Source organism: Priapulus caudatus, unplaced genomic scaffold (genome assembly GCF_000485595.1).
Source record: "Priapulus caudatus unplaced genomic scaffold, Priapulus_caudatus-5.0.1 Scaffold1054, whole genome shotgun sequence".
NCBI classification, from domain to species: domain Eukaryota; kingdom Metazoa; phylum Priapulida; class Priapulimorpha; order Priapulimorphida; family Priapulidae; genus Priapulus; species Priapulus caudatus.
Window position 1 is genome coordinate 87,785 of NW_014578115.1, and position 19,484 is coordinate 107,268.

General features: G+C 41.7%; 1 protein-coding gene across 1 annotated transcript; it reads right to left on the reverse strand.

The window, feature by feature from the left end:
• Nucleotides 1-3,565: 3,565 nt before the first annotated feature.
• On the reverse strand, nucleotides 3,566-17,333 carry LOC106815169 (eukaryotic peptide chain release factor subunit 1). The gene is made up of 10 exons (XM_014819600.1): nucleotides 16,898-17,333; nucleotides 15,825-16,000; nucleotides 14,981-15,120; nucleotides 14,167-14,305; nucleotides 13,679-13,869; nucleotides 10,664-10,793; nucleotides 9,100-9,320; nucleotides 8,418-8,490; nucleotides 8,102-8,176; nucleotides 3,566-6,320 (listed from the first exon to the last, which is right to left on the reverse strand). Exons 1-10 carry the CDS (start codon nucleotides 16,981-16,983, stop codon nucleotides 6,241-6,243), a joined length of 1,311 nt encoding a protein of 436 aa, XP_014675086.1. The 5' UTR covers nucleotides 16,984-17,333; the 3' UTR covers nucleotides 3,566-6,240.
• Between the last annotated feature and the right edge of the window lie 2,151 nt (nucleotides 17,334-19,484).

The window sequence follows — 19,484 nt, forward strand, 5'->3', positions numbered from 1 at the left end:
CACATATGATCTGCGTTACTACTGCTGCTGCTGCTGCTGCTGCTGCTGCTGCTGCTGCTGCTGCTGCTGCTGCTGCTGCTGCTGTTACTACTACTACTACTTCTGATGCTGCTGCTGCTGCTGCTGCTGCTGCTGCTGCTGCTAAGCGCATGCTTCCTAACCCTTTGTCACTTGTCACTGGGACAGGTGGCATTAATAACTCATTGCTCCACCACTGCATTAGACAAATAGCGCTTCTTATTTGCTATTATTTTATCTGAAACACATCATATATTGGTTGCGAAAGACACCCGGGCAACGCCGGGCCCCCACTATAGTATAGTATGAATATATATATACTGAGCAGTATGAAATTGGTGTATTATTAGTTCGCAGCGTGGGTGGGAAATTTTCCAGGGTATCGGCGCGGGCGTGTAATGCTAGAACATCGCCACGCAAGACATGCAATTAGATGTGACGATGCCGAAAATGATCGAAAAGCTTTATTGCATGGCTTAAATTGTTGTTGGCAACGTATTGAATGTCTAGGTTCAACTCTTCCGCTTTCGTTCGCTGTCATTCTGACACCGAAAGGGAGAGAAGAGGAGGGAGAGAGAAAGAGCGCGACAGAGAGAAAGAAAGAAAGAGAGAGAGAGAGAGAGAGAGAGAGAGAGAGAGAGAGAGAGAGAGGGGGGGGTATATGCTGCATAGTCTTATACATAACGATGACTAGAATCTACCTGAATATTCTGTGAACATTCAATCATTCGCTATAAGAATTTATTTATAGCCTTTTTTACCGCATATCACAAGAGAGCGAGCTCAGGAGCGATGGCAGAGACGCGATTCGCGAATTTGCAATATCGATGTATGTATATGTAGTGGCGATGATCGATACTGTACGTAGCGAGTTGAGGATGCCCTTTGTATCAGTGAGTCAGGGTTAATGCCGAGCTCATGAACAGCGAAGGGCAAGTACTTAGAAGTTTCAATTCAAAGGCAGGGTAGCGTGCATACTTATAGAGGTGTGTGCAAGGGCATGTTAAAACAAGCTCGTGAAGGTAATGTCATAGTCAGAGCAGAGTATATATATATATATATTATAATATATATATATATATATAATATATATATATATATATATATATATATATATACATATATATACAGCTAGGTTACGTCGGCGTAGCACAAGACCTTCACGTCACGGTAAGTTGCCGAGAATGGTTTGGCTTTGTTGGTTGGCCAGACTAGCTACGCCGTTGTCTTTATCTAAGTTGGGACTGTCCTTCTCCTTGCTCCCCTCCCTCATTCTCTCTCTCCTCTCTCTCTCTCTCTCTCTCTCTCTCTCTCTCTCTCTCTCTCTCTCTCTCTCTCCTCTCTGCTCTCTCTACTCTCTCTCTCTCTCTCTCTTCCTCTCTCTCTCTCTCTCTCTCTCTCTCTCCTCTCTCTCTCTCTCTCTCTCTCTCTGTCTGTCTCTCTGTCTGTCTGTTCTCTCTGTCTGTCTGTCTGTTCTGTCTGGTCTGTCTGTCTGTCTGTCTGTCTGTCTGTCTGTCTGTCTGTCTGTCTTTCTCTCTCTCTCTCTCTCTCTCTCTCTCTCTCTCTCTCTCTCTATATATTTCTTTATATATTATATATATATATATTATATATATATATATAGTATATATATATATATATATAATATATATATATATATATATATATAGTATATCAAAGAGCATATAAAGACGGATCTTATAAGTATATAAGATCCTTCTTTATATGCTCTTGTATATATATCAAGAGTGGATAATAACACTACTGTGTTATTATCTACTCTCTCTCTCTCTCTCTCTCTGCTGAAAAACGAATTTCCCATTTTCCTATAACAACGGGCAACCAGCCGCGTTTGGATTAACGCCATGGCCGCAGCCGATAGCGACGACCCACCCGTACATAACCCGCAATCAGGCTCAGTGAAATATCATCTGTAGCTTAACCCTACCCAACCACCTTACATGCGTAGACGTACGTATATATGAATGACTGTCGGTGGTCGCTGTACACGTTTGCCAGATTCATGAATACAGGACACGCGCATAGGTGGACACGCGCACACCCGCCCTCCACCTGGCGGTAGTATTGATTGCGACTGAAGGGCGCGTGGGTGTCCGTGACCCCTGCTGTCTTGCAAGGACAGCGACCGAGCGAGCGAGCAACAAGGCGCTAGCGGTAATTCCAGGCCGCCTGTGTCCAGTAGCGCGTACAAGCGATCGCTACTAATGTAGGATGCGAAGATGAAGATGCTATTCTACGCTGTACGGCTGCTGCATTGATTTTACAGCCACGTACGGATGCATGTCTCTATGAATGTTTGCGCTCACTGTCTCACGTTCCCCCTGTGCTTACGCGTATGTAATTTATGGTGATAAGTAAATATTTTCATTTTTTTAAAGTTTGAGTTCGTCTTGTCGGCTGCCATAAATCTTCGCTCGTGTAGCCCGCTAGCGTACGCAAGTGACCGGAATGTTGTGTAGCTTCACATTATGCTATGTAGCTTCATATAATCAAGAGCTCATAATACCTAATAAGTATTATTAGCTCTTGATATAATAAGAAGAGCTGAGTAGTGCATTGATATTCGCAGCAGAGTATAATCTGCAACTGGAGACATAGATAGGCCGTGCCAAAGAAAATAACATAGAGCATAGCCAGCATAGTTTCATGCACAACATGTATGGAATTTTGGAAACGCATAAATTCGTATAATTCGAATGTTTTTGTTCTCACTTTGCTTTGCGTACCATACACATCGCTACACGTCCTTCTAATAATACCTAGCTTCGTTACTTTGCGACCACTAGATGTCGCTACGTCCACAGCACAGCACGAAATACCGTACTACAATGTGAATCGGGGTGTCTATAATCAAGCCGGTAAGGGAGATTACGGTACGCATATATTTGCTAATATATTGACTAATCGTGCGTCAATAAACTCAATATTCACAGAGAGTATAGCTAAGACATGTGTCTATAGGTATCTAGAATATATTATGCAAATGATCTCCCGTACCGGCTTGAATATAGACACCCCCATACTCTCTGTGAATATTGAGTTTATTGCGCACGAATCGCAAATATATGAGCGCGAAAGAGAATTACAGATGATTAAATTTCTAAAATTCTAGATACCACATGTCTTAGCTATACTCGCTGTGAATATTGAGTTTATTGACACATGATTAGTCAGTATATTAGCAAATATATACCGTAATCTCCCGTACCGGCTTGAATATAGACACCCCCCCCCCAATGTGGATGTAAATGACAACATTATAATCATAGTGATTAAACTATCTTGCCTGTTTCACGTTATCGATTAAGTATGAGTTGCACAAATTAATAAAACTTCCTTATCAAATTGTCGCGCATTGTAAAGAGACATTGTGGAATGAAAACATTATTACCACGAACAGATCTATACAATGTGCGTGCAGACCTGCACATAATTCCTTGTTGTTACCGACTACGACTTCCACGAGCAACGAAGCGGCCGTTTACCGTGTAAACACGCGCAAAGGATAGCCTACAATAATACACGATGAACAGCGTATATGATTTTTATTTCAAAAAACGGACGCAATTTTTCTATTTAAACAAATTTCTCATAACACCTCATCCAACCCAATAATTAGATTATCATAACACGTACAAATTGTCCTCTTTGTCCTTCCAGCAGTTGACGCAACATAATGATGAACTGCAACAATGTTTTGTGTCCTATGTCGGTGAGTAGCACATTATAAAACAGCGTGATTCCACAGGGTTATTCATTCCACACTAACTAGTGCAACCCACTACGTTACAACAGAATGTGTCGCGGAACGCTGCCCAATGTTACAACACTTGTCACGGAATGCTTCACCATGTTACAACATAATGTGTACTGGAATGCTTCACAACGTCACAACACTGTGTTACGGAGCACTCCACCATAGTACATCATACTGTGTCACTGAACACTCCACCATGTAACAACAGACAGTGGCATGGAACAATCTATTTCTGCAGCAGTGCACACCATGTTACGTGACTATGTTGTGTCACGTGCCTCAATGCCACAGCTATACATATCACGCTATGGCACAATGTTACATCTGTTACAATTCTACAGCAATCTTCAGTAACACAGCAGCAAAGTTAATGATCATGATACAATATCACACCACACATTATTGTAACAGTGACCACCACCCCACGGCACGTTAGCGTACATTCAGATCCAACATACACTTCTATATATTATCTAAAATCCGAGGCCTGCTGTGAGAAACACAAATATGTCTCAACATTACTCTCAAAAGTAGTCTCAGTCAACTCTTTCTCATAGACCGTTAACAGAATCATGGTAGAGTTACGAGTTTCTCATACGCAGTGTATAGAGGTCCCGTCTACGAGAGAAAGTCAAGACTAATGTTAAGCTAATCTTGTTTTTGACAATGAGCCTCTGATCCCAGATTCTAGATCTTTACACTCTAAAAGAGGGAAATGTGAAAAATCATACTGAATACAAGCTGTTGGAAGCTAGCGGGAGCTCACCCTGCCTCAATTACCAATTTAGAAGACTCACACCAACTGAGGCTCACAGACCCCCAGCCAAGGCTCGCAAACCGCAGCTGAGGTCCTCAGACCCCACGGCTGAAGACCTGAGATTACGATTGTACTCACAGGCACGGCAGCACGACGGAATCATGAGAACAACAGTACATACACTGCACGGAAGAAGGGGGAGAGGAATCATCGAAAGACAGGAGAGCGGAGCAGAAGACAACAATAAGAAATGGTACACTCTCCAGAGATGACCTATCCATCTGAACGAGGTAAATACGCCACTCTTAGATATTATTGCTACAAGCTAGACCAGTTTACAGACATTTCCCATCATGTGTATACACCAAATTGTTGACTTTGCAGCACTTAGTTGCAATATATTGTCTTTTAAAACGTCCTAGCATAACAGCAACTGGCTAAAGCTGCCTATCAATCATGCCAGGCAGATAGGTCAATTACCAGACATTTAATATGGTATAAAATTGCAACTTACTGCACCACCTTCACTTTTATCATTGATGTCATACTGACAAGGACAAGAGTACGATGGAAAAGAATGTAGCACATTCTCAGAGGGACTGGACATTATCTTACTTTGAAAGAAAAATCACGTGAAGTAATTCAAGTAAATGTCACCAGAAAGACACATGCAGAATGTGTTAAACGGTTAGGCATTCTAAAATACATTTAATGCCCCGATATTCCTGTTCCGAAGACCAAACAGATGGTTCCTTAAAGCAGATAGTAAGTTATGTTATTGTCTACCATGAAGGCCATATCTCTATAATACATGAGCCACTGTGATGTAGGAAACACACTATCTTTTACCCTTGAGTACGACAAATTTTGAGAGAGAGAGAGAGAGAGAGAGAGAGAGAGAGAGAGAAAGAGAGAGACAGAGAGAGAGAGAGCGAGCAAGATAGATAGATAGAGACAGTCTCAGAGAGAAGGGAGAGAAAGGAAGGGGGAGAGGAAGAGGTTACTACTCATGCTACGAGGGGAAGGCTGGAAGGCGGTGTCAATTAATAATTGGTTGCGACACAAATTTCATCTGAATGGCCGATTTGTTTTCGTGTCACCCCCAACCCTTGTCCCCAGCACCCCACAAGCACATGTTGTTTTTGTGTCACCCCCAACCCTTGTCCCCAACACACCACAAGCACATGGTGTCACTCCACATGCCTTTGACGCCACTCTTCCAGCAAAGCGATATCTAATCGCACACACAGCTGTTTCACGGGACCGATATTGGTCACTGTCGCACCGCTCCCCGGTGACACCATCTTGCCTTTCCTATTCACCCCAGGGTTGCATTTAAGACAAGCTGGACTGGTTGTGAAGGTAGGTGCAGTTCACAGCATCAAGCATGGCACAGAAAATTCCTAAAACCACGTTAAGTGGGATCGATAGCAAGCCTGCTCATACAGACACGACACTGTCCTGCATCTCCCTCCGGCCACACCTGCATACATTAACTCTACTTAATGCATACAAAGTATACAAACGGCCGGTACTGGTAAATGGACGGCGCGCGCCGTTTTTGCTCCCCGGAAGTTTCCGATAATAGTAAAATGGAAAATGTCTCTCGTTGGCCCAACAGAGTTTCAGATCCACTGGAAGTACTGAGTTTCCCTTTCTTGCTGTACGACGGTCAATAGGTGGCGCTCTAGTAGTCGTCCAGATCAAAATCTTCAAACATCTCTTCGACCTCGATGGCCTGAAAGTCGACCCTGTAGCGCAGCAGACCTGCAAGAGATCGTCACAGTCAGCAGTGCATGCCCTCCACGTCATATACCACCATACCTTGCATAACGGGAAAACCCTTGATTACGGATACACTCAGGGTTTATGGCCAGGTACCACTGTAAAGGGCATTACAAGACAACAGCTCTTCAAATATAATCAAACACACATCTATTTAATAAAAGATTGTGAAAATTTGTAAACATTGTAAACAAACGCGCGCAGCAACAACGTGTTCAAAACAACTGTAACAGCGTTTCTGATTTGCATGTTGGGGTGCATGCTGTGGATTTTGGGATAGCGCGTGCTAATGACGCACCTAGCTGCTAAGAAGCGCCATCTATCAAATAAAATGGGCAGAGGCTGAGTGGTTTTTGCCCGCAGGTCCGGGACTTTCCATCAATATTTTTGGAAGGTCCGATGAAAGATTTGGAAGGTCTGAATAGTACAAGTAGTTTCGGTTTCATTTTGCAAGTCATTTGTAACGTTTGTTTGACTAATAGATCGTTTGGTAACAATGGGTCCATTTTTTTATACAAAACCAGACTTTTGTTTGATACAATACATGCGTAATCTGCAGGCATTCTGAGTTACTCGCACGAGCGACGAGTTACTTCCGGTATGCTGAAACTGCGCGCCTCCGCGTTAACTTCCATTTTAACAAACCATGCTACTAACATTGCAGTATTCGATTCGATAACATTTTCAGTAAATTTGACTCTTATAAGGTATACTTGGTATGTTTCATCGTGAATATTAAATATGATACTAGATGTCGACAGTGACCAAAAATCAAACTACTTTCGCTTTATTTCTTCGCAATTTGCAATGGTTTAATAATGTTTTATTTGATGAAAGTGGAGTACTGTAAATTATTGAAAGGTCCGATGGACTTTCTGCTTGGAAATTTGCGAAGATCCGAGCATGAAATCGGCAGGTCCCGGACCTCGGACTTGACTCTGATGGGTATTAAACTTTTGACAATCTCACATACAACCCTAAGTGTATCCTTAAAGGGGAACAAATTCCACAAAACTTTGAGGTTATTTTTATGCTTGGGTTTTATATATATGACAGAATCTTAATTAAGATGTAAATCAAATCAGTTCCATGTGGTATTTGATAACATTAAAAACAGCTGCAACTAATTCTAAGTAAGATCTAAAAGGTTTTGTCGTAATGTAGTTCACATTCAAATTTTTTGCTTTCACAGTGCACGCACGATGCTAAAAATACCTGTGTGGTGCACGTTAATCAGCTCCAGCAACCACATAACACACGAGTAATAGAAAATGCTGACATATCATGCAATAATGCACAGTGTGTGCCAATGAAACGGTTGGCCTAGTGTTTCCTAGCACTAAGCCTATATACATAAACAAGTGGATCAACTGAAAATGATTTAGGATTTAGGTGTGTAACAGGACTACATATCTGGTCTTCCCATGTATATGTTGATCTGGGGAGGGGATGTATTGTTATCGCTATACGTTACCGCTGGGTTCTGAATAAAATAATATTGATTTCATACAGGTTGCACCTTTTAATGTTTACAAAATGTCACGTAAAGCAAAGGTATATGCATCATCTATATATTGTGCCATATATTTCAACAACTGGGATTTCCTTGCATAATCTGTAGGTGTTAGGACTTTGCATTGCTTTAATGAACTAGCTTGACTGACCTAACAATAATATCAAAGGGAGCAGGGTCATCTTGCTCTGACAGATAGCTCAATTATGTGCATGCACGCGACTGTGGTTTTCTACAAACAGCACCCTACCTCCGATTCCACCGAAACCCTTGACAAACTGCGACCCCTCCTGCGACCTATCGGTGATGATTTCAAGGGCAGCACCTGGAGATCAAACGACAAAATACCCTGTTAGCAACAACAACTTCACGTGCAAACCTGCTGCCAGCTGCACAAGGTAACTAGTGCTGGGGTATGCAGGGTAGACTTTACTTCACTTCTAAGGGAGTAAGTTCACACACTATTGCATACGTGGGTGGCTTAATTTAATCTTATTACGTTGCCAAAGACACCATGAACACAGCAGTAAAATATTTTGAGAAAACTGAACAGCTTATTGACTCACCAAAACTTTTATAGTTATTGGCTAGCCATTCCAGCAGAGGCATGAAATCTACAGTCTCTAGTTCAACCCCAGACTGTAGACAAAAGCATGTAAGAACAAATATTCATTTAATAAATATTGAGAAACAGGACATCACTAAAGAAAAATCAATTAAACCATAGTGAAAAGTTAATAACTATAATATCCGCTATCACCTTTATAGTTTACTATATGCTATCTCATAATAAACAATGAAAAGCATCAACTAGGCAGTGAGCAAATAATGGCTTACATGATTACAAAAGTATCATTTCATATTATGATTAGATTTATGACTAGTAAAGTAGATGTTATGCCTAGGAGGCCAGTCACAGGAATGTATCTGGTCAGTTAAATTAGGCATATATTAATTATATATACATACGTAAATGCATACACGCACGAACGCACACATCTGTATGCGATTGGATATAATTGTGCTGCCAATAATATCAGAAATGTAATGAACGACATCTTCAGCTCTACGCAAAGAAAAAGCAGTACAGCAGTCAAAACTGTTTGCTTCTGTAAATATTTTGGAGAAATTTTGAGACGAAATGCTTTTACATAATAAAACAAAATCCGATTGAATTAATCCACGAAAGATGTGTCTATTATACTTTCTCGAATGACAATTTTTAGCACCAGCCTGCGTGTCACCTACGTCTTTGTCTATGAAGTTGGTTTTGTCCTTGGCCTGCTCGGGGCTGAGATGCAGCAGCCGCTCCTCGTCCGTAGAGTGGTTGATCAGCTGGTATCGCACGACATCGAGGTTCTCCCAGCAGACGAGCGTCTCGACGGCGCCCATCTCCAGCGCCCGCAGCGTGTCGACGACACCGAAGCAGAACCGCCCGGTGTCCTGCGAGATCTCGTCAAAGTATCGTCCTACGTATGTGCGCAACAAAACACACACACACACAGTGAGATGCGACGTGTACGATATAACAACACTGAATTTTTGAAAATTCGACAACAAATTGATAAGAGTGAAACAGTTGGAGGAGAAGAGCGGGCGCGAGGGGGAGAGAGAGAGAGAAGAGAGAGAGAGAGAGAGACTAGATTGGAGAAGAAGAGAGAGCAGAGATGAGAGAGAGAGAGAGAGAGAGAGGAGAGAGAGAGAGAGAGAGAGAGAGAGAGAGAGAGAGAGAGAGGAGAGCAGAAGAGAGAGAGAGAGAGAGAGGAGAGAGAGACGAGAGAGAGAGAATCGAACTAGAGATAGAGAGAGAGAGAAGCAGAGAGAGAGAGAGAGAGAGAGAGAGAGAGAGAGAGAGAGAATCTAACACCTATGGATAGAGCTCAGGGGGCCCTTGTCAGAAACATCATAAAGTTAATGCTAATGTTAATGCTAAGATAACACTTACGACTAATGTTAATGTTACGAGAGGAGCGTTGACAAACACATCGCAGCTATTAGAAAACTCACGATAACAAGAACTTCATAATTTGATGTCACACGGCTGCTGATTTGATGAGAATCGATCACAAAATTGAAATTCATACACATTTATTGTACATCACAGTAATTTATGCATATTATGATGGCTAACCACATATAAATAATATTTGATGAAAAACGACACGGTCTTGAATTTATTCTGCACAACAAGACAAATTCTCACACTGTAACACGAGACGCGAGAGTCGTGGTCAGTGCAAAGTATTTAAAACAAGAGAACAAATGCCATATGCCATTTATAAAGGTTTTGTTTTGTTTTACGAACGGTAGATAATTAATGTTTGTGACGTGTTTTTCAAGAAAAATAGACATATTACTCATTAATATACAATCTAATGTCACTATAATTGTAATTCTTAGTCTAAATGTGTTATTTTCATCTTAATATTAAAGTTACGAGAGGGTATGGGCTCTTGTAATGCTAGGAGGAAATTTCCGAGGATTTTTCGTTCTCGTAACATTACGATGTTTCTGTCAATGGTTTACGAGTGGAAGTTAATGTTAAGACTAATGTTAAGATTAATTTTGTTTCTGACAACAGCCCCCTGGTAACGCTGTAAAATCAGGAGTGCTGTCATGGTAACAGGCAACATTTTTGACACACGTGAACGCACTTGGCCACAGCTATCATCTGGCACGTGGAATGCACACACAGCAACCACAAGTTGTACCACCCACTTACCAACCATGTTTTTTGCATGTACAAATCTGACCACGTTTGGTTGATCACATTTGTCTGTCGCCGCCACCCAGCACATCGAGTTCCAGTTACCTATCAGTTTCTTTTCCTGTATGAATTTCACGTTGGCAAGGACCTCTGCTGACAGCTCTATGGCCTGATTGAATCCGTTCTCGCCTCCATAGGAGACATCTACTAGTTTCAGCACCTTCGTCTGAAGCCGCTACAATGAAAAAAGCAAGAAAACACGTCAACGACACTTGCAACTTGCCCAAATCATGTCACGGTTATATGAATCTTCACCCAATGGTGTTCCAGAGCTGGAGAGGGCTAACCAAAATAGGGTACGATAAAGCATATCAGTCATAAACATTCTATGCCCCAATGGGGGTGAGGGTGGGATGCAAGTAAGTGAATAAAGGAAACATTCGGATTCCATAGACACGTGCCACAGAGCGACAGTGCTCATCTGAGAGCCGCTGCTCTGCTGATAAACTCTAAATTGCAGTTAAGCATAGCAACACATATTTTAGTTCCAAATGTGTTCGCAGGACTTGAAACATGAAAAGTTGCAGGGATGGCATCAGGAACATCGTAGAATTGTGACACTTGTAAGGCCAGTCGTGCGGGAGGTCAATTGTTTGAATATTTTGTGATGAACGTTGTAATTAAAGTTGCTTGCTCGCACCCATCGCAACCAACAACTAGCGCCCTCTACACAAATATGTAATAACATCACGTTCCTCTTATATCCAACCAGAATAACCTTTCGCATGCAGGCACTATACCTTTCTACACATTTTATTTCAACGAAAACAGTGGCAATCATAGTGACACCCAGAAAGTAGCCTGCATCTGTGGTTTGTACAGTCACTTCCCTACTTAAAGTAGAAACAGTTACATTCACATAGTAACATTTTGGTCCTTGGAAATAATAGTGTTCAAGCATTTTACTTCATTCATACAACTACAAATGAATATTTCAATAAAGCTAAAGTAAACCATTAATTAACTTTGGTGAGTTTGCTGGAATGTTAACTAAATAGTTGTCCAGCATTTGAGGAAGTAACATTTGAACCAGGGGTTGTTTTAGGTACTAGGCCTACTGGGCCATATTCCAAAAAAGCCATATATATACATATCTATTTCTGTATTCTCAATTATGAGAATGAAAGTTCCTGCAAGATTCCAGGTGAAAGTGTAAACAATGTTAAAAATGGCAGATCCCATCACTCCTAATTGTGTTTTCCTGATAAATTTAGGTTGTGCAATTTTGTGATGCTTGCACACTAAGAACCATACTAATCTGGTCGGCTCAATTGCACAACAAAACACGGATCACAACGCAAAAAGTGGCTAGTATTGATTTTCGAGTGCCGACATTGATATACTCTACTAAGAAAATCATTTCAGTCCTTTGTTTACAGCAAACAAATCAATGTTTAACCTTCCTCGAGCCTGAGGGTCAAAAGGTCACAGGCCAGCTACGTTTTCGAACATAAGTGGAAACTAAGTACATTTCATTGTCCTTCCGATAAAGTCATGAGAAAAGTAGGTCACCACTGAAACAAATTTTGTACACTCGGTCCGTCAGACCATGACCACATAGAATGTCTAAAATCTGTTCTTTGCCACACTACTATTCGACTTGTGACCTCAAATTTTGTGACGGTTATGGCTTTTCTCGCCATGACGCCGTTTACATTTGTGTCACAATTCCCCATTTACTCCTATAGCTTATGTTACGGGGAATATATCACCTTTCTTTCCCGTTTTTAACCTTTAAACCTTGACCCCCTAGTTCGACATCCTAACATTTTTCTGGATCGCCCCCCTATGTCCCGAATATTAACACTGCACATCAAGCTGTGTAGATTTGTGCCCATATTGTTGACAGAAAGACAGACAGCATCGAGCTATTCTACAGACTGCATGGGAGCTAATGATCACATAATTAAGTAGCTTCCCAGTGTGAACCAGCTAATAGTGGATCACGTTCAAACTTCACAAACAGATATAACATAAATTGACACCTTTATATATATACAAGGTTTCTTATACATAAGTAGTGTTGTCAATCGGTTGTAATTTCGTAATCGATTATCGGTTGGACCCAAGTAACGATGATCGGTTACAATCGGTTACCTCGGGTGTTGAATGCCTGCGTGTGCAATGTACGTCGTTGTGCATGTATGTGCTTGTTTTAGCCCTGTTTACTGTTTGTTTTGCACTGTTTACTACTGTGTGTATAATACATGTAACTGATTCCTCATCACTTTTCAAGTTTTCTGTTTCAAATAAAAAAAAAAAAAAGCGCTGTGTTCGAGCCACTGTTCAACCGATGATCGAGTATAATCGATGATCGTGACATCACTATACATAAGGCACAGTGGCACACCGCTGTTGTCAAATTTAACATCGCCGTTGTGAAAATGTTCCTTCAATCAAATCTGACATTCAAATTTTTAAAATTTTGCTGGGGAAGACCCCTCAACCCCCCCCCCCCCCATCGAGAGGGGTTTCCCCTCGCCCTCCGCCATCTGCCTGCAGCATCGCGATTAGCCGTGCCTACGCATGCTTGCTGGAATACCTCAGCGATGGGCCGGCGCCGGGCTGTTTGTCTGTCCGCGCCGACCTCGCGAGCTGGGCCCGTTGCCGGGCGGCCGCCAAGATCTGGCCATTACCTCCTTTGCTTAATTTCCCCTCAGAAGAAACCCTGATATATATATATCATATACTGATAGCATCTACTGCAATTAGTTTGCTGCTACAGTTTTCAACCTGTTGCCTTATTCACCTGGAACCCGATGTCAGAAACAAAATTAGCCTTAACAGTAGTCTTAATCTTAACTTTTCCTTCATAAACTGGGCCTGTGTACACTGCATAAAAGAAACTTGTAACTTCACCATGTTTCTGCCAACAACAGCCTATATGTGAAAAAGTTAACGATAAGACTAATGTTAAGACTAATTTTGTTTCTGACATCGGGCCTCTGGCTTGATTGACAGGCAACAGTGCAAAGGGCGTGGGTATCTCGCTTGTGCCGATAGGCGTCAACGACCGACACACCTCTTGCCGTGACCATCGCCTGCACCCTATGCTCTTACCGCATCGAACATGTCCGACTGGCTGAGCTCGGTCTTGAAATCGGCCGACCCGGCTAGGATGAGGCCCGAGATGTTTGGCCGGTCGTTCGTGATGAACATCGTCACGGCGACCTCGGCGACTTTGCGCACATAGTTATGTCGCTTCTCCATGCGCAGGCGAGCGAATCGCAGCGCAGACTGACCTCCACGACCTATGGGCCAGCGACAAAAAAATGACGTTAGCTGCGTGCCCACGCCATAAGTGCAGTCAAAGCCATGTTAGCGGCCACCTCTATAGAACGGACACCTGTCTATAAAGGACAGCTTTGGCATTTCCTTTGAATAGCAGTTACACAGTGAAACCACACCTACAGAATGTCCACTAGTTTATAAACTGTTGGCCAGAGTAGGCTGTTGGTCACTAGGACATTTTGGCATTTCGCATACGCTGTCCTCACATGCAGCTTTGACGCTGCACATAGATCACTCTCTCAGATGCGAGTGGTTACCATGTTTCTTCGGCAGGTCGACAGTGAACTTGTGCAGCACCTCACGCGTGTTTCCCGATAGCGTGCCAAACAGAGCTCCGTTGCCGTCCATCACGATAAAGCCAAACTTGCTGTCGTCGCTGAGAAGGGCAGTGAGAGCCTGAAACGTGTGTCAGGGTGATTCAGCATAGCACGCTATAAAAAATGAGAGCTATATCATGTCCCATCTCGCCTATAAAAAGCCATCGGTGGGTCAAACCCTGCAGAAAACAATGTTGGGAAAACCACTCGTGGAATTAACGAGCAATACAACGTGAATACGGAAGAGCAAAATATGCGCAAAAGGAACCGAGTCATACAGTCAGAATGTCAATAAAGCTTTTGTAACGTGCACTGTAACTTAACAATAGTTATATGTAGCTTCCGCAGATATTGCTATTGGTCGGTTAAATCCTGCAGAAACACACCTGGGTAAATCCACTACACCGGACTCAAATGCCTGAATAGGGCACACAAAAATATACGAACTACAAGTACAAATCCAGAGTCACATGGCCAGAATATCACTGTTGCACTTATGACCTGTAATGACATATTATTTGTACTTTCAGTCAACAGGTGAAATGCTATTAGCAGGCGAGGTTTGTAATGTAAATGACGATTAACATGGAGTATGCAGCACATTTATTTTGCACTGAACATTTTACTTGTGTTGCTTTAAATTTAATTTCTAGTTGGGTTTTGCAAATGTTGTTCTCATTTGCAAATCGAAACAGATCAACCAATCCCAAGTTCAACTTTGAACAGCGACCTTCAGCTCTTGCTGTCAACTTACCTCAGTGTGGAACTTGTTATCACATAAGTACAATGAAGTGTTGATCGGCTTGAATGGCTCAAAGTCTATGTTGACCTTCTTTTCTTTTCCTTCCTCGGTCACAATCGTTCCACAATAGATCACCAGACCATTTGGTGGAACTGCCAACAAAAAGTGAAAATTTACCTGCGATGGAAGAACAGTCATAATAGCATGTGCGATGACAACCCTACTTCCATGCTCACACCAACCTGAGAAGGATGTATTGTGAAAATGTCAATATCCTAAATGTCTAGGAATTATGCTTTCATATTAACCACAAACAAAATACACTTGGAAAGAAATCACAGCTTGATGGTTGCTAGTGGTAATGCCCCATTCATTTCCAAATATTTGGAAATATTGCTCTTTCCTTAACTAGCTTGAATGAATTTCAGTGACAGACATTTTAGATTGACACCGACTAACATTCCCATGCAATCCTACAAATGACAGCATAATACGGGCGACTATTGAGTGCAATTTTCTACAGTCAACTCTCCCAATACTGACAACCCTCGGGACCAACCATTTAATTCGGTTTATAGTATGTGGGGTAGGGAGACTTACATGTCTCGATTGGTGTTGGTTTTTGAAAAATCATCTGGTTTAACATGAGATTCGGTTCTGGGGACATTTGGAATTTGAAGAATTGACTGTATTGCAATAGTATTGCGATAGTTTCTGAGTCTGATGTTTGACCCGCTGTCGTAACCAAACTTGGAATTTGCACGATCGTGCCACCCAAAACTGCGGATTTCCCAGTTTGGCTGACCAATCTCAAGATTGTGCACGCTGAAAACAGTCGCGGCGCGTCGCGGCGCACCTTTTGAGTACAGCTTCAGTCGCTGCTGTACAGACGTGATGGCACCGAGCACGGAGAGCCGATTTACGCGCGACTTTATGTTGGATGCGGTGCCGAGTTCGTCTGCCAGCATCTTGCCGACGCGTGCGATCTGATCCTTCGGAGGAACGATGAGTGAGATCATGCTGGTGCCGTTGCTGTAAAATACAAGGTAGAGGGCGGAGTTAAAGTGATTATGTCACCGTAAATAGTTAAAGTAAAAAAATTATGTCCACTTTTTTTAAAACAAAATGTAAGTGATTCTGTTCACTTTTTATGGTTAAATTGCTGCATTACACTTCCTATTTTGCTATTCCTTTCGATGTGAACCAACACTCGTGACTCATACATAGCCAATAGCAAGCATTTAATACTATGACCAATATATCAAATCGTTCAGATTTTTTTGATTTTTAACTAGTTGAAAAACAATCTCATCAGGTCAGAATTTGAGGATACATTTAGTGCCATTAGTACTTACTTTTCATGTAAAAAAATGTGCACATTTTTTTTTACAAATATACACCATAGAAAATTTGTGACGTAGTCAATTTAATAACAATGCAAGCTCTCGTCAATCGATCCATCCGTCTTACTAGAAGGTCATTACGCCCCCTTGGAATATTATGGCTAGGTGAGTTTAGCTCCGTTTGCAAGTGGCGCATCCACGCTAGTATGTCGGCTTTGGTGCACGTTGTTATTAAGCATCGATTTTAGAATTCCATATTGCAACATTTACCGGCTACAACTGCCTGTCAATTTATGCAAAAACTCAACCTATATTTTGGCTATGCACTGGCAATGCACCGACACGTGTCCCCGATAACCCTCTTACCTAGATTTTTGGAGGAATTGTGATATACAGTAAGTTCCAGCACTCAGTGCTGAACTGGCAAGTATGTCACAAATGCCCTGTGTATTGAATAACGGATGAAAAACAAGGACTTCTGTTACAAGTGCATTACTAGTATTTAACTGACTAAGATTAAGAACTTAAAGTTAAAGAAGTGTAAATAATATATTAGAAACGTAGCAGTGTAAAAACTGAGATTTACCCTCTAGCTTGTTGTAAACTTTTAATCAGTTTCTTGATTTTCCACATCTCTACATTCCTGTCTGCTGCCGTTTCGGAGTCGCCCATGTTGACAGGATATGGGGTTAATGCCTAGCGACCTGGTACAGATGTTTTGTCCAGTGGACCGCCACACGTCCCCGGTACGGCGGTAGGATTCCTAGGCTGTCTGGATTTCTGGTATGAAATTTTCCGTCCAAAAATCGACAGACTTTTTACGATAATCTGTCGTCGCAAGCAAACGAAAATGTTCCAAAACTAGACTTCTAAGTTTCACGATATAGTTGATGTCGTATGCAAATGGTTATAGAACGAATTTTTCACAAGAATATGGACTAAAACTAAACAAAGTATGGCATAGATGTTGGGCAATCGTCAAGCATGTGTGGCTAACGACGTCATGGACGAGCGGGATATAGCCTAGTATTCGGTAAAGACAACTGAACTGCTACTTCCAGCTAGTAATAGTGTCATAACTTAATTATACAGACAGTACTGTAATAATTCAACTCATCTATTAAAGCCAATTATGCATACTTTTATTGTAATACAATTTATTACTATTTCTTAACTATTTTTATGAGCTATGAACAGTGGCTATGAAGCAGTGATATGAAGCAGTAAATTATAACAAGTGAGCAATCGCTAAACTAGCTCAATTTTTAGGTGTTGAACACACTGATCTCTATAATATAATCTTATAAGATTATATTATAGAGATCAGTGGTTGAACAACAGTAGAGGTCGTCCATAGGCTGCAGGCCTGAATAAGCATCGAACATAAATTAATTAAAAATACGCACGCTGTTACTGCGCTTACAAAACATACACTTTATTCATGTTAAAGGACCAGGCTCGTCATTTGCGGTTAACTAAATTGTGTAAGTTAGGATTTTGACCGCATGAGGAGCCACTGTGCAGTTCAAATACATACACCGCTGTCAGACGATGGCGCTCTACTGCGCATCGGCTGCGCACTGTTGTTGCCATGGGAACTCGTGGCGTGCACTAACAAACAACTTACAAACCATAGGCCTAGGCATGGATGAGGAAACATCAATTTTGGCATGCTATTGCCCAAACATTTGTAACCGTGCAAAGGGAACGCGGGCTATAGTTGTTAGTTAATACTAGACTACTGCACAAACAAGAAGACCTCTTCTGCAAGTTTGAGCCACGATCGTGACGTTGGACTCGACGACAGTGATTGAAGATTGGCCTCCTTAGTGATATCTATAAACTGTCTAATTTTTACCATTATTTGATGCTAGTATCATAACGTAAATAACCAAAGCATCGTATGTTTTTTAGTTGCCTCTGTGATATTTAAAACACGTCTTTATGTTGGGTCAATGAATGTTGAAAATCAAATCTTCTGCCAAACCGGCGCGCGTCTATTTTTTTCCGTACCGCAAATGCGCAAAGGGTTCTCTGATTGGCTGCTTTGATTTGCTCTGACGCGATAAACCTCAAAACAAGAGAACAAACGCCCCTTTGTAAATATGTGTTTTAGTTCATCATCAGCGATTATAAGTAAGTTTAAAACACACATTTTACTCATTAATATAGAATATAATATCACTATAATACAATTCTTTGTGTAACTGTGTTATTTTCATCTTAATCTTAAGTTATGAAGAGGGTTTGGCTCTCGTAAGAAGTCTCCGTAACACTTACTACATACGTAGGTATACGTACTCGTTACGAGTAAGCCCTTCGCGTCTGTCGCAGGAGTAAAGATAGCTCCGCGGCCCTATAGTACTAGAGCCAGATGAGACGGGATACTAGAGAAGCGTTGCGAAAGAGGTGTTTGATCCAAGCGCTATACGCGCAGATCTCGCGCGCAGTTCGCGGCAAGGCGGCACGCGACCGCGGCAATGTCGTACGACAGTATGCAGCGCTGGCAGCTATGGATCCGTGCGCCGAGTGCGTAGGCGGCGCACGATCATAGCTGCCAGCGAGCAGTCGAGAATTTTAGGAAGAATAGAATGAAGAGCATGAGAGTTTTCGACTTTCATTACTGCCGCTTACATTAACTGCCGCCTCTTCTTTCTCCGAATCCAAATTCGAATCCGAATCGGTATCACGTACCGAATCATGTATAAATTACTTGGGACTAAAATACCAGGGGTGGATGCCAGGATTTTGTCTAGGGGGGGGGTGCAGGTGGAAAGGCACTTTGAGATTTGTTAGGGGGGCAACTGAAGCGGTGGGGGTCGGGGGGGCCTCCCCAGAAATTTGTTATAAAATCAGACTCCTTTTTATGCATTTTGAAGCGCATATGAGGCGAACTTTTTGTACTTCAAGTCTTGTCATAGCAATGAAACAGACAATTCCAGTACAAGGCAAAATCCACAAAGCCACAAAAACATGAACTGTGCTTGAAATTAACTGCATCAGAGCGACAAAATACTAGACCCGGTGAATCAAACTGCGAATTGCATGAACACACTTTTTATTACAAAAGAAATAGAAATCATTACATGTATTAATTTAATGCTTTCGCTTTCATACATTTACTATAAACTGAACTTCAACTTGAATTTCAATGACTGATATATATCTTATAA

What these genes read in the sequence shown, in the direction of transcription:
- LOC106815169 (XM_014819600.1), bottom strand. Translation starts at nt 16,983, where the DNA reads ATGGGCGACTCCGAAACGGCAGCAGACAGGAATGTAGAGATGTGGAAA. An exon ending in ATAACAAGTTCCACACTGAG is followed by an intron (nt 14,306 to 14,980) that starts GTAAGTTGACAG and finishes CACACGTTTCAG; the next exon opens with GCTCTCACTGCCCTTCTCAG. An exon ending in CGACCTGCCGAAGAAACATG is followed by an intron (nt 13,870 to 14,166) that starts GTAACCACTCGC and finishes GCTGGCCCATAG; the next exon opens with GTCGTGGAGGTCAGTCTGCG.